Source organism: Amblyraja radiata, chromosome 1, assembly GCF_010909765.2.
Source record: "Amblyraja radiata isolate CabotCenter1 chromosome 1, sAmbRad1.1.pri, whole genome shotgun sequence".
Classification (NCBI taxonomy): domain Eukaryota; kingdom Metazoa; phylum Chordata; class Chondrichthyes; order Rajiformes; family Rajidae; genus Amblyraja; species Amblyraja radiata.
In genome coordinates, this window is record NC_045956.1 from 159,027,185 (window position 1) to 159,041,056 (window position 13,872).

At 41.9% G+C, this 13,872-nt stretch overlaps 1 protein-coding gene, 1 long non-coding RNA gene and 1 other non-coding gene across 3 annotated transcripts in view; 1 reads left to right on the top strand and 2 right to left on the bottom strand.

Moving 5' to 3' along the window:
* Window positions 1-640: 640 nt before the first annotated feature.
* On the bottom strand, window positions 641-5,526 carry LOC116980984. The gene is made up of 2 exons (XR_004414135.1): window positions 5,316-5,526; window positions 641-3,570 (listed from the first exon to the last, which is right to left on the bottom strand). It is a non-coding gene; the product is annotated as an uncharacterized LOC116980984 (long non-coding RNA).
* LOC116983501 lies at window positions 4,720-4,806 on the bottom strand. Its single transcript, XR_004414711.1, has one exon.
* A 2,147-nt stretch (window positions 5,527-7,673) lies between the features above and the next one.
* acaa2 (acetyl-CoA acyltransferase 2) overlaps window positions 7,674-13,872 on the top strand; it is a 43,025-nt gene continuing 36,826 nt past the window's right edge. The window contains exon 1 of the mRNA XM_033033548.1: window positions 7,674-7,831. Within this exon, the coding sequence (XP_032889439.1) occupies window positions 7,723-7,831 (109 nt within the window). The 5' untranslated portion in view covers window positions 7,674-7,722. The remainder of the gene's footprint in view (window positions 7,832-13,872) is intronic.

Consider the following 13,872-nt stretch of genomic DNA (forward strand, 5'->3'; position numbering starts at 1 on the left):
GATGTTTTTAAAGGGTGATAGTGAGAGTTCCTGTAAGAGTGAAGAGCAAATTGGAGGAACAGCACCTCTTATTTGAGATTAGTAGATCTTGATTAGTAAGAATATCAGGGATATGGGGCAAAGTCAAGAGAATGGGGTTGAGAGGGATAGATCAGCCATGATTGAACAGAGTAGACCTGATGGGCTGAATGGCCTAATTCTTCTCCTATCACTTATAAACTAATGATACAGCATCTTCAATTGAGTAAATTCAATATATGACATATTTACATAGATTGATCATGAAACAAGGATCAACAATGCAAACCTTCACTCACTGGTAGGCTCTACCCGAAACGTTGCCTATTTCCTTTGCTCCATAGATGCTGCCTCACCCGCTGAGTTTCTCCAGCATTTTGTCTACCTCAAGGGTAGGCGTATCACTAATAGCTGGAAAGTAGAATACATGCTATGTTACAGCATCCCAGTTTTCATGAATATCTGTACGGTTGAGTTGGTGGCACCCACAACTCTGGATGTGTCCTCCTGTCTCGAATGAGTCCTGCAGTCCAGACATTTTGGACACATCTATTTAACCCATGCAATGAATTACAGGTGAAATATTTGCAAAAAATATAAGCAAGTAAGAAAGTGACACTTGTCATTTGTGAAAAATAATTTTATTGAGCTTTGACTTTCAGTAGGGAGCAAGTATACTTTACAGAATTGCATGCAGCCATAGATTCAATGTAGCTGCCACATTATCATTCATCCACTACCACAAATGGAAGTGTTACCCCTGTCTGAAATTTGGGCAGGGAGGGTGCAGGGGAGACGGGGCAGGTTCCCACTGTAGTCAATTAGCAATGTCCATTACAAACTGCACACGTGGGCTTCTTTCTATTGTACATACCCAAATCCTCATCGACCAGGCCACCAACTTTCAGTCTGCATTTGTAAAATAGGCAGGTAGAAAATCCATCATCAGAACTGGCAAAGCATTGCCTGTGTTCACATTGGGTTTTCATATGCTCTTTTTTGATTTTCATTGATTGCCAATTAGCTGAGGAACCAGAGAGCAAATGAACATCATGAATATTCATTCATGAGAAAAAAATGTTGAGGTGGAAACCCAGCTCCAATCCTCAACCCAAATGCACCACACAAGCAAGGATTCTGTCTAAGTGCCAGTGATATGCTCACATCATTCAATATTGTCCACTCACCATGAACAGGAAATTTAAAGAACGATTATCAGAGATAAACAAACTTTGTCGTCAGTTAGTTTTGTAAATTACTAACATTTCAAATACTTTTGAGATCCACATTCACAACGCAAGACACACGACTAGAATAGGAAATACGTGTTTAAAAAACTGGTAGCAGGCAGAATGTAATGGTTCAGGAGGTTTTTCAGATTGGAGGCTATGGCTAATGATTTGCCTCAGTAATCAGTGGTGGGCCCATTGTTGTTTATCATCTATATCAATAACTTGGATGAGAATGTTCATTAGTAAGTTTGCAGATGACACTAAATTAGGTGGAATTGTAGACAGTGATGATGGTAATCAAGTTACAATGCGATTTTGATCAGCTGGGCAAGTGGGCCGAGGAATGGCAACTGGAGTTTAATTCAGATGAGTGCGAGGTTGTATTTTACGACGTCAAACCAAGACAGGACCTTCAAAGTGATGGTAGGGCCCTGGAAAATGCAGTAGAAGAGGTATCTAGGAGCACCACTGCATTGTTCCCTAATAGTAGGGTTTTCTTCTTGCGCATGGCGTGCACAGCCTAAAGTTGTGAGACAACTTATTCTATTTGATCTTATTTGATTGTGCACGCAGGGTTGATTGCATTTGTTGAAACAGGGCGGACCACGTGAAGGTTGCTATCTTCCACCCCATAGTGGGGTCACGGGTAGATAAGGTAGTGAAGGAGGCTTTTGGCACCTTGGTACTCATCAGTCATAGAATTGAGGACAGAAGTTGGAACTTGGAGTATTGTGTTCAGTCTTGGTCACCCTTCCGTACGAAAGATGCTATTAAGTTGGAAAGAGTGCAATGAAGATTTAGGAGGATGCAGCCTGAACTCGAGGGAGAGATTAGGACTTTATTTCTTGGAGAGCAAAGGTTGATCTTAGAGGTGTACATCATGAGGGGAATAGATATGTTGAATCCACAGAGTCCTTTTTCCCAGGATAGGGGAATCAAGAACTAGAGGGCACAGATCAAAGTGAAAGATTTAATAGGAACTTGAGGTGACTTTTCCACACAGAGGGTATATGGAATGAGGTGCCAGAGGAAATAGTTTGAGCAGGTAAAATAACAATTGTTGAAAAACATTTGGAGAGGAAAGGTTTAGAGGGATATGGGTCAAATGCAGGCAAAATGCACTAGCTTAGATGGAGCATCTTGGTGCGCATGGACGAGTTGGGCCAAAGAGCCTGCTTCTGTGCTGTGTGGCTCTATAGGTCCTCTACTCATCAATGGTTCCTTTTGTTCATTTATTTTACCCAATGGCATAAAAATGTATATATTTTACTGAAATGTTTTATGCATAAACTGTAGCTGTCTTTAACACATAGCCCAAAGCACTCAAATTAAATAATAAGATCTTTCTGCCGAATATAAAACAGAAAATGCTGGAAATACTCTGCAGCACAGGTGGTTAACAAGTTCTAGGAGAATTAGGCCATTTGGCCCATCAAGTCTATATGGCTGATCTCTGTCTCCTAATCCCATTTTCCTTGACACCCATTCAAATCAAGAATTTGTCTATCCCTGCCTTGAAAATATCCACTGACTTGGCCTCCACAGCCCTCTGTGGCAATGTTCCACAGATTAACTACCATCTGACTAAAGAAGTTCTTCTTTAATTCTGAGGCTGTGATCTCTGGTCCTAGACTCTCCCACCAGTGCAAACATCCTTTCCACATCCACTCTATTCTATGCCTTTCATTATTCTGTAAGTTTCATTGAGGTCCTCCCTCAACCTTCTAAACTCCAACGAGTAGAGGCCAAGTGCTGTCAAACACTCATCATATGCTAACCCACTCATTCCTGGAATCATTCTTGTAAACCACCTCTGGACCCTCTCCAGAGCCAGCATATCCTTCCTCAGATATGGGGCCCAAATTTGCTCAGTTCTCCACATGTGATACTCATGGAGAAAGAATGCTAGCCCGGTAGTTTCATTGGAACCAGGGAAAGTCAGAAATTAAACATGTGTTTAGTCGAAGAGAAAGATAGAGAGAGCAAAGGAAACACCTAGCAAAGGTGGACACCAAGAGATAACCCAATGTCATGAAAGGTGGTGGTGGCAGGTGAGTATGTGATGGTGACTATCTGAGATCCAAAAGGAAATGAATTAGGATAAATTAAAAGATCTCAAAATTGTGAAATGCAGAACAATGTATATGCAGCACTGCAAGAGGCAAGAAGACAGATATCCAATGGAAGGTACACAATATCCAATGGAAGTGTGATGAACAATTAAAGTGGCAGGCAAATGAAAGTTTAGGCCATCTTTGATGACTGAATGGAGATGTTCTGCTGTCAGCCAATTTCCACCCATTATAACCAGGTCCGTTCACTGTGTAAAAAAAGAGAAGACAATTAAAATATGGTGGAAAATGCAACTCATTCACATTGGTGCATAAAACAGAACAGGAATTTAAAAAAAAAAATTAGATCAGGAAAGAAGGGCGACATAAAATGCTGGAGTAACTCAGTGGGACAGGCAGCATCTCCGGAGAGAAGGAATGGGTGACATTTCGGGTCAAGACCCTTCTTCAGACCTGGTGTCAGCATACACAAGTTGCAAAAGCTAATTTGCAGGTGTAGCAAGAAATTAGCAAGGCAAATAGTATGTTGGCCTTTATTAGCAGGGGATATACATGTTGGTGTAAAGTTCCTGGACATACATCTCTCTGGGCCCAGCATATCGATGCAATCACAAAGCAAGCTCATCTCTACTTCCTTAGAAAATTGAGGAGATGCCGTATGTCGATAAATTCTCTATCAAACTCCTAAAGGTGCACAGTGGAGAGGATATCGACTGGTTGCATCACAGCCTGAGTCAGCGACTTGAACGCCCAGGAACAAAGTAGATTACAGAGAGTGGTGGACACTTGCCCGGCCCATCACAGGTAATGATCTCACTGCCATCTAAGGAATCAAGACGAAGTGCTGCCTTACAAGGCAACCAAAATCATGAAAGATCTATACCACCCTGACCACGCTCTCATTTCGCCATGACCATTGGGAAGAAGGTACAGGAGCTTGAAAATCGTAACCACCAGATTCAGGAACAGCTTCTTCCTGGCAATTTTCTAGTGGGAATGCAACCTGCTGGGTACTTCCAGCATTCTATTGTATCAAATTTGCATCATACAGTACCAGCATCTATTTTTCCCTTTGTTATCTGTCCTTATTCATCATCTTCTATGTCCATCCCCTCCAGATAGAACAGCCACTAATTGACAAGACGTCAACACACATATAACTGGCACCATTACCATGTTCTGTCATGTTCTTTTCCTGCTCATTGCATCACATTATCTTTGTTCTCTCTACCCTTTCCTGCAACTGAAAACATATTCAGTTTCTGAACGTTTCCTCATTCTTTTGAACCGATCTGCTGAATATTGTCAGCATTATCATTGCAGTATTTCTGCAGATTTCCAACAACTGCATGTTTTCGATTTTCTCTTTCAGCCCCATATATACTTACTTCATTGTGTGGTCTCAGACATTTATCAGCACTGTTTCCATCAGTGAGGTTCACTTTGGAACTCAGATTGCGCAGTGGGCTAGTCATCATTGACCATTTTCAGAACTTAAGACACCTTTGTTTAAAGATATAGTCTAACTGCTACTCTCCACACCCAGACAACTAAAAACAATGAGAAAATAAATGCCTGCCAAAACATAAAACAGCTTTTAATCAAAAGAATGGATGAAAATTGTTTTATTTTAAAGAAAACTTCATTAAGAATTGGATTAAATGAATGCATCTTGTCGGCAAAGGCCAGACTTTGCACAGGAATACAAACCCAGAAGATAATGCTCTACACGTGCCCCAGACAGAGATGGTGATCACCTCCTCTTTTCTTTCCCAAACTAGAGTAAAGTTTAAATCTAAATGGTAAAATCTGACTAGCAATGAATGAGAGAGTGGGTGGCAGCTAAAGAGAATGCCTGCGGAAGCCGTTCACACCAAAGCTCCTATATCTCTGCTATAAGATCTTTGGTTCACACACTGGTCCCATCGGCCACAGTGGCTCGAATCATCTCAGGCTCTGGGCCCGATCATATAAGGAAAATGTCCGCCCTCACCTGGGTTCACCAAGATTCACTCCTTCATTCACTGCTCCAGACCAGCCTCAGTACGAATCTTTATATTTGCCTTCTTCATCGAGAAGCATTGACTTGGCTTCTCTCAGGTAACGACCCGCAAGTTAAAATAAATCCTGACTATAACCGGCAGCACCTAACGCCGCCAACCGAAGCTGTAGGATCGTTGCCGCCAACCGCCCCGGGCCTGTGCAGGAGGGAGGGAGCAAAGCAAGATGGGCCACTCCTGCGCAATGCAACGGGCTGACTGACGTGTAGTAGCTACGGAGGGGATCCTGGGCATTTTTCACCGCCCATTTTAGTAACCGGAGCCCACCTGACCCGACCCGACTCGCAGTGTAATCAATGTTGCGGGGCAACAGTTTGTGTGTGTGATATAGGGTTAGATTCATAATTCTGTCAGTTCATACTTCTTGTCAAGAATAAAATTTGACTCTGGTAATTGCCTTTTTTAATGTTTTTTAAATCATTTCTTTTTAAATGGCTCACAAGCAGTGTTTGAGTTGATTTTGTAGTAACCGGAACCTACCCGACTCGCAGGGTAATTGACATTGCGGGGGAAGCTCTGCTCTAAGATCTTTGGGAGGGAGGGAGTGGGCTCCTCCTCCTCCTCATGTGTCCCTCCTACTTTGACTATGAATAAACCTGATTTTTATGTATATATATATATAAATAATAATAATAATAAACTTCATTACGGACTCGAGGTCCAGACAAGGGGCAACATTACATAAAAAATGCATTGCATATTAAATATCATAAAATACATATATCTTAGTGTATCACTTATAAAAACATCATAAATTATATATTTTTTAAAAACACAATATATATACATTGTTTCCCCCTGAAGGAATAAGGGGGCAGCCCTCAACCAAGGGGAGGGGTAATACCCCAGGGGGCTACCTGGGAGCAGAGGTGTTTTGTTTCAAGATAGATGTGAACAGCTCGGAGGTAAACGCTGAATATAATTGTGCTTCAAGAATGCAGTAAGAATTTTTTCCCCCCAGAAATAAACTTAATTCCGAATTATATATATATATATATAATCCCCCCGCTAATTAACTAATATATGAAGAGGTTTTGCACAGTTTTTGATTTATGCGTGTGTGTATCAAAAACTGCAAAATCTCTTCATATGTATATAATTCTGAATGGTTTATTTCTGGGGAGGAAAATTCCCCCCCCGCTACTATTGCCTTGTCCACTGAGTTCCTCCAGCACTTTGTGTTTTGCTTCGCATCTGAGAGCTTCAGTGCAGCCCTGACTGAGAGAAAGAGCTGAGATATAGTCGGTAAAGTTGAACCCAAAGGTTGCACTCTTCCTCGGGTCACAGCGACAATTAAGGAAGGGCTTGCTAGTTGCTACACTTCTAAAATCAAGAATTCCACGGTTTAAACTGAATTGTTGTCTGAAGAAGGGTTTCCGCCCGAAACGTTGCCTATTTCCTTCGCTCCATAGATGCTGCTGCACCCTCTGAGTTTCTCCAGCATTGTTGTGTACCTTCGATTTTCCAGCATCTGCAGTTCCTTGTTGAACACCTGTTCACCAGACTGATTCCTGGGATGTCAGGACTGTCTTATGAAGAAAGACTGGATAGACTTTGTTTATACTCTCTAGAATTTAGGAGATTGAGAGGGGATCTTATAGAAACTTACAAAATTCTTAAGGGGTTGGACAGGCTAGATGCAGGAAGATTGCTCCCGATGTTAGGGAAGTCCAGGACAAGGGGTCACAGCTTAAGGATAAGGGGGAAATCCTTTAAACCGAGATGAGAAGAACTTTTTTCACACAGAGAGTGGTGAATCTCTGGAACTCCCTGCCACAGAGGGTAGTCGAGGCCAGTTCATTGGCTATATTTAAGAGGGAGTTAGATGTGGCCCTTGTGGCTAAGGGGATCAGAGGGTATGGAGAGAAGGCAGGTACGGGATACTGAGTTGGATGATCAGCCATGATCATATTGAATGGCGGTGCAGGCTCGAAGGGCCGAATGGCCTACTCCTGCACCTAATTTCTATGTTTCTATGTTTCTATGTCCAATATCAGCTTGAAAACGGGTTCCGACTTGAGACGTCGCCTGTCCATTCCCTCCACAGATGCTGAGTTCCTCCAGCACTTTGTGTTTTGCCCAAGACGCCAGCATCTGCAGTTCCTTGTGATCATTGGTTGCCATCAGTGTCAATCTACAACCACGTTGTCGATTAGTGTTAGCAGATAAGTATTTTCAACCTCGCACAAAGCTTTCGTCAAAACGTTTACTTTGTTTCACAGAAGCCGATTGAATTATGCAATGACATTTTGCAAGAAAACGACATTGTTTTTGGAAATGTGCTGCTTTGTTTTGCATTGCAATGAAAGGCTTTGAAGATGTGAGTGTGAAATGAGTTGAATGTTGCTCCCCGAATGCAGAGCTTCAGGAGGCGGTTCCTCAGTTGAGCTGCTGCCGGGTGAGAGTCGCCGGAGTCAGCTGATGCGCTTCAACATGTCTCTGCTCAGAGGTCTGTCTGTCTGTCTCTCAATGTCCTCGCTGCTCTTTATATACCTGCTCGGTGTTAAATAAGAAAAAAAATTACCCACTCGTCGATTGTTGTAAAACCTGCAGCAGTTCGGGTGTTGTTTTGAACGAGATAAGTTCACGCTGCGTGTTCACCTTGTACTTTGAACCGTTCTGTCCTCCATTCAAACTTCTGTGCGGTGGGTGACAATGATCTGATTTAAAGTTTGTAGAAATAACCATATAACCATATAACAATTACAGCACGGAAACAGGCCATCTCGACCCCTCTAGTCCGTGCCGAACACATAATCTCCCCTAGTCCCATATACCTGCGCTCAGACCATAACCCTCCATTCCTTTCCCATCCATATAACTATCCAATTTATTTTTAAATGATAAAAACGAACCTGCCTCCACCACCTTAACTGGAAGCTCATTCCACACAGCTATCACTCTCTGAGTAAAGAAGTTCCCCCTCATGTTACCCCTAAACTTCAGTCCCTTAATTCTCAAGTCATGTCCCCTTGTTTGAATCTTCCCTACTCTCAGTGGGAAAAGCTTTTCCACGTCAACTCTGTCTATCCCTCTCATCATTTTAAAAACCTCTATCAAGTCCCCCCTTAACCTTCTGCGCTCCAAAGAATAAAGCCCTAACTTGTTCAACCTTTCTCTGTAACTTAGTTGCTGAAACCCAGGCAACATTCTAGTAAATCTCCTCTGTACTCTCTCTATTTTGTTGACATCCTTCCTATAATTAGGCGACCAAAATTGTACACCATACTCCAGAATTGGCCTCACCAATGCCTTGTACAATTTTAACATTACATCCCAACTTCTATACTCAATGCTCTGATTTATAAAGGCCAGCACACCAAAAGCTTTCTTTACCACCCTATCTACATGAGATTCCACTTTCATGGAACTGTGCACAGTTATTCCCAGATCCCTCTGTTCATCTACATTCTTCAATTCCCTACCATTTACCATGTACGTCCTATTTTGATTTGTCCTGCCAAGATGTAGCACCTCACACTTATCAGCATTAAACTCCATCTGCCATCTTTCAGCCCACTCTTCCAACTGGCATAAATCTCTCTGTAGACTTTGAAACTCTACTTCATTACCCGCAACCCCACCTATCTTAGTATCATCTGCATACTTACTAATCCAATTTACCACACCATCGTCCAGATCATTGATGTACATGACAAACAACAGTGGACCCAACACAGATCCCTGTGGCACCCCACTCGTCACTGGCCTCCAACCTGACAAACAACCATCCACCATTACTCTCTGGCATCTCCCATTCAGCCACTGTTGAATCCATCTTGCTACTCCACCATTAATACCCAACCATTGAACCTTCTTAACCAACCTTCCATGAGGAACCTTGTCAAAGGCCTTACTGAAGTCCATATACACAACATCCACTGCTTTACCCTCATCAATTTCCCGAGTAACATCTTCAAAAAATTCAAGAAGATTAGTTAAACATGACTATCCAGGCACAAATCCATGTTGACTGTTCCTAATCAGACCCTGTTTATCCAGATGCTTATATATATTATCTCTAAGTATTCTTTCCATTAATTTGCCCACCACTGACGTCAAACTAACAGGTCTATAATTGCTAGGTTTACTCTTAGCCCCTTTTTAAACAATGGAACAACATGCGCAGTACGCCAATCCTCCGGCACTATTCCCGTTTCTAATGACATTTGAAATATTTCTGCCATAGCCCCTGCTATTTCTACACTAACTTCCCTCAATGTCCTAGGGAATATCCTGTCCGGACCTGGAGACTTATCCACTTTTATATTTCTCAAAAGTGTCAGTACTTCCTCTTCTTTGATCCTCATAGTTTCCATAGCTACTCTACTTGTTTCCCTTACCTCACATAATTCAATATCCTTCTCCTTGGTGAATACCGAAGAAAAGAAACTGTTCAATATCTCCCCCATCTCTTTTGGCTCTGCAGATAGTTGGCCACTCTGACTCTCTAATGGACCAATTTTATCCCTCGTTATCCTTTTGCTATTAATATAGCGGTAGAAACCCTTCGGATTTACTTTTACCTTACTTGCCAAAGCAACCTCATATCTTCTTTTAGCTTTTCTAATTTCTTTCTTAAGATTCTTTTTACATTCTTTATACTCCTCAAGCACCTCATTTACTCCATGCTGCCTATAACTATTGTAGATCTCCCTCTTTTTCCGAACCAAGTGTCCAATTTCCCTTGAAAACCATGGCTCTTTACAATTTTTACGATTTCCTTTCAACCGAACAGGGACATAAAGATTCTGTACTCTTAAAATTTCACCTGTACTCCATTTCTCTTCCACATCTTTCCCATAAAACAAACTGTCCCAATTTACTCCTTTTAAATCCTTTCGCATCTCCTCAAAGTTAGCCTTCCTCCAATCAAAAATCTCAACCCTGGGTCCAGTTTTGTCCCTCTCCATAATTATATTGAAACTAATGGTATTGTGATCACTGGACCCGAACTGTTCCCCAACGCATACCTCTGCCACCTGACCCATCTCATTTCCTAACAGGAGGTCCAGTACCGCCCCTTCTCTAGTAGGTACTTCTATGTATTGTTGCAAAAAACTATCCTGCACACATTTTACAAACTCCAACCCATCCACCCAATCATGGTGTTGCTGAGAGTTAAGCAGGTATTGGGGTATTAGGAGACACAAGGAGTTGCAGATAACGATTTACACAAAATGTTGGATCCCTGGATGCTGTCTGACCAGCTGTCACTCCAGCACTTCGTGTCTTTTTGGGGATATTAAGAGTAACGTTCAACATATTTTGGGGCAGTAAAGTATATATTAGTACAAAGAGAAAATATTACAGTTCCAGAGAAAGAGTCCAATGTCCTTGCAATGAGGTAGGGGTGGGAGTATTGGGACTACACCCTAGCCTATTCGGAGAACCGTACAGAAGTCGAATAACGGAGGGGAAGAAGCAGTTCCTGAGTCTGCTGGTAGACACAAAATGCTGGAGTAACTCGGGTAGCATCTCTGGAGGGAAGGAATGGGTGACGTTTCTGGTCTGCTGGTATACGCTTTCAAAATTCTATATCTTGTGTTGTGTGCGGCATAGAACTCTTCGCTGAATCCATCAGGAAGGATAAGAGCATAAGATTGGTGATATTGCTAGACAGTGGGGGCACTCAGATAAAAACCTTTCTACGTGGACATTGTCATTGCTCAGATCCAAAGTCGGTCCATAGATTGATCCGCATCTACGACTAGTCATGTCACAGAGAATTGAAGCTTACAACCCAGTGGTATGAATGTTGATTTCTCTAACTTCAGATAACCCTTGCATCCGCTCTCTCTCCATCCCTCCCCCATCCAAGTCGTACCAGTATCAAAGTCATCTTGTTGAGTCTCATTGTCTTTGCTCATTTTCATCTAGCACACAGCTAACAATGGCTGGTTTCCTTTATCATTGTTTTCATTCATTTGTTCTATATCTCTCATTTCCCTTTCTGACTCGTAGTCTAAAGAAGGGTCTCGACCCGAAATGTCACCTATTTCATTTCTCCAGAGATGCTGTCTGACCCACTGAGTTACTCCAGTTTTTTGTTTCTATCTTCGGTTTGAACCAACCATCATCTGCAGTTCCATCCTACACATTGAAGTGTAGAGTTTTCCAGGATACACCTGTTCTCCATGTTAAATGATCATGGTCATGAATTCTTACGAATCAGAGAGGATGAAAAATATTTTCAAAAAGAAACTGAAGCATTTTGTCTACCAACTCTGAAACTTGAAGCAGAATACTTGTTTCTGCAACCTGGAATGAGACATCAGACTCTTGTCTTCCACAGTCATGAATCACATTTTCTCAGGCGATCTTCCTTCCACATATTCAGACCTTATGGTGCCAGAAACTTGCACAGCCACTTCTACCTTCTGCTCAAGATCAAAAACCCCGACTGTCCAAGTAGGCCCATTGTTTCAACCTAAGGCAACCTGATGTTGCATTGCCAAATCTTTTTTCTTGTCACCCTGACAGCATTCTTTCTGCCCTTCCCACTTGTATCAGTGATGCTTTGGATGCACACTGCCTCTTCAACGCAGTTGATCTTCACCATAACCGTATTATCTCTGTACACCTCCATCCCACATCACCAGGGTCCAAGGGGCCTCTGCTTCTTCCTTGAACAGATACCCGAGCAGTTCCGATCCACCAACACATTTATCCACCTGGTGGCTGAATTTGGCATGACATTAAACAATTACTTCAACTCCAGTCACATAACGTAAAGGGTGTAACAATGGTCACCCGCATTGGCCCAAACACAGAATACCCAGAGGGTATCTCCATACTTGGTGCATCTTCATTTCAGTCCTACTCAAGTCCACTCTCTCAATTCTTTTACTGCAACAGCCAATAGAACTTGAACATTGAACTCCTTTCCTTGCCAGTTTTCACCCTGCTCTCACCTTTACTTTGTCGATCTCCAACTCTTCCCTTTCTAGATCTCGCTCTCTCTGTATCAGGGGATGGGCTAGTCACAAACACCCATCACAAGCTCACAGACTCCCGTAGCTATATTGACAATAGTTCCTCCCACCCCGCCCTGGAGGACTCCATTCCATTCTCCTGGTTCCTTTGTTTCTATTGCATTTACCCCAATGATGGTGAATCATTCTGCACAACATTTGTTCCCACCATTTACTCTCTGACATATAGTGCTTTGCCGTGCAACTGCAGAATTTGCAACATAGATCCTTTTACTCGCCCCTGCCATATTTTGACTTAAAGATTGCTTCCAGATGAGTAGCAGCTCACGTGCCCTTATTGCATTTAGTATTCACAATGCAGTCTCCTCTATGCTTAAGAGGTAAAGCATGCTTTGCAGAATACCTGCATTTGGTCCACATGAGTGGTCCTGAGCTTTTTCTTTTGGACGTTACAAAACAGACCGCTTCTGTCAGCTATCCATCTGTGATTTTGCCTCAGTTTTTCGCCCTTTATTAGTAAAGCCAAACCTGTTGGGCATGTCCCGCAACCTGTTAATCAATAACACACAATACAGATAAAGAAGCTTAATCTATTGCCAACTGCCACATTAACAATACAATACAATAATACATTATTAGCCAAGTATGTTTTGCAACATGCAAGGAATTTTATTTGCCAAGTCAGTCATACAAATAAAAGCAACTGAGCACACAAAATACATTTTAACATAAACATCGACCACAGTGACTCCACATTCCTCACTGTGATGGAAGGCGAAAAAAAGTTCAATCTCTTCCCTTCTTTGTTCTCCCATGGTCGGGGGCCTCAAGCACATTTGCCCCCACTCTATAGAGATATTCCCTTTGTTCAACCGATCCTTCCCCACTTTCAACTGAAATCTAACCTGTTTTCTCTCTTTCACAGTTTTGATGAAGTGTTTCAAACCTGGAATATTATCTTTTTTTTAAGATCTTCTGACCATTTCCAGCATTTTCTGATTTTCATTCAAATTTCCAGCAGGTGCATATTTTTTTAAATTTCTAATCCAAATGCAAACCATGGTTATGCAAGGCTTTGTCATTGCACAAGCATAGAAAAAGTCCTGACCTGAAACATCACCTATCTATGTTCTCCAGAGAAGCTGCGTGACCTGCTGAGTTACTACAGCACGTTGTATCATTTTTTTCATTGCACAACCTCCTCAATGTTCCTTACTGCAAAAGTATCCTGCTAAAAATTGAATGTACTATATTAATTTCTTGCAGTGTAAGCTTTTCTACTCTCTGGAGACCTTGCCAATTTCATGATTATTTTCTGGATATCTTTCATTCATTCCTTAAGCATGATGCCAAAACTTCTAGTAGCCTAGCAGTCTAATGCTGTCACCCAAGTCAAGTCAGGTCAAGTCACCTTTATTAATATAGCACATTTAAAAAACAACTCTCATTGGCCAAAGTGCTTTACATTGGTGGAGGTACTAACGTTATACAACAGTGGTTCATAGATTAAATACATACAACACTACATGCATAAAGCCCTCACTCAGAGGACGTC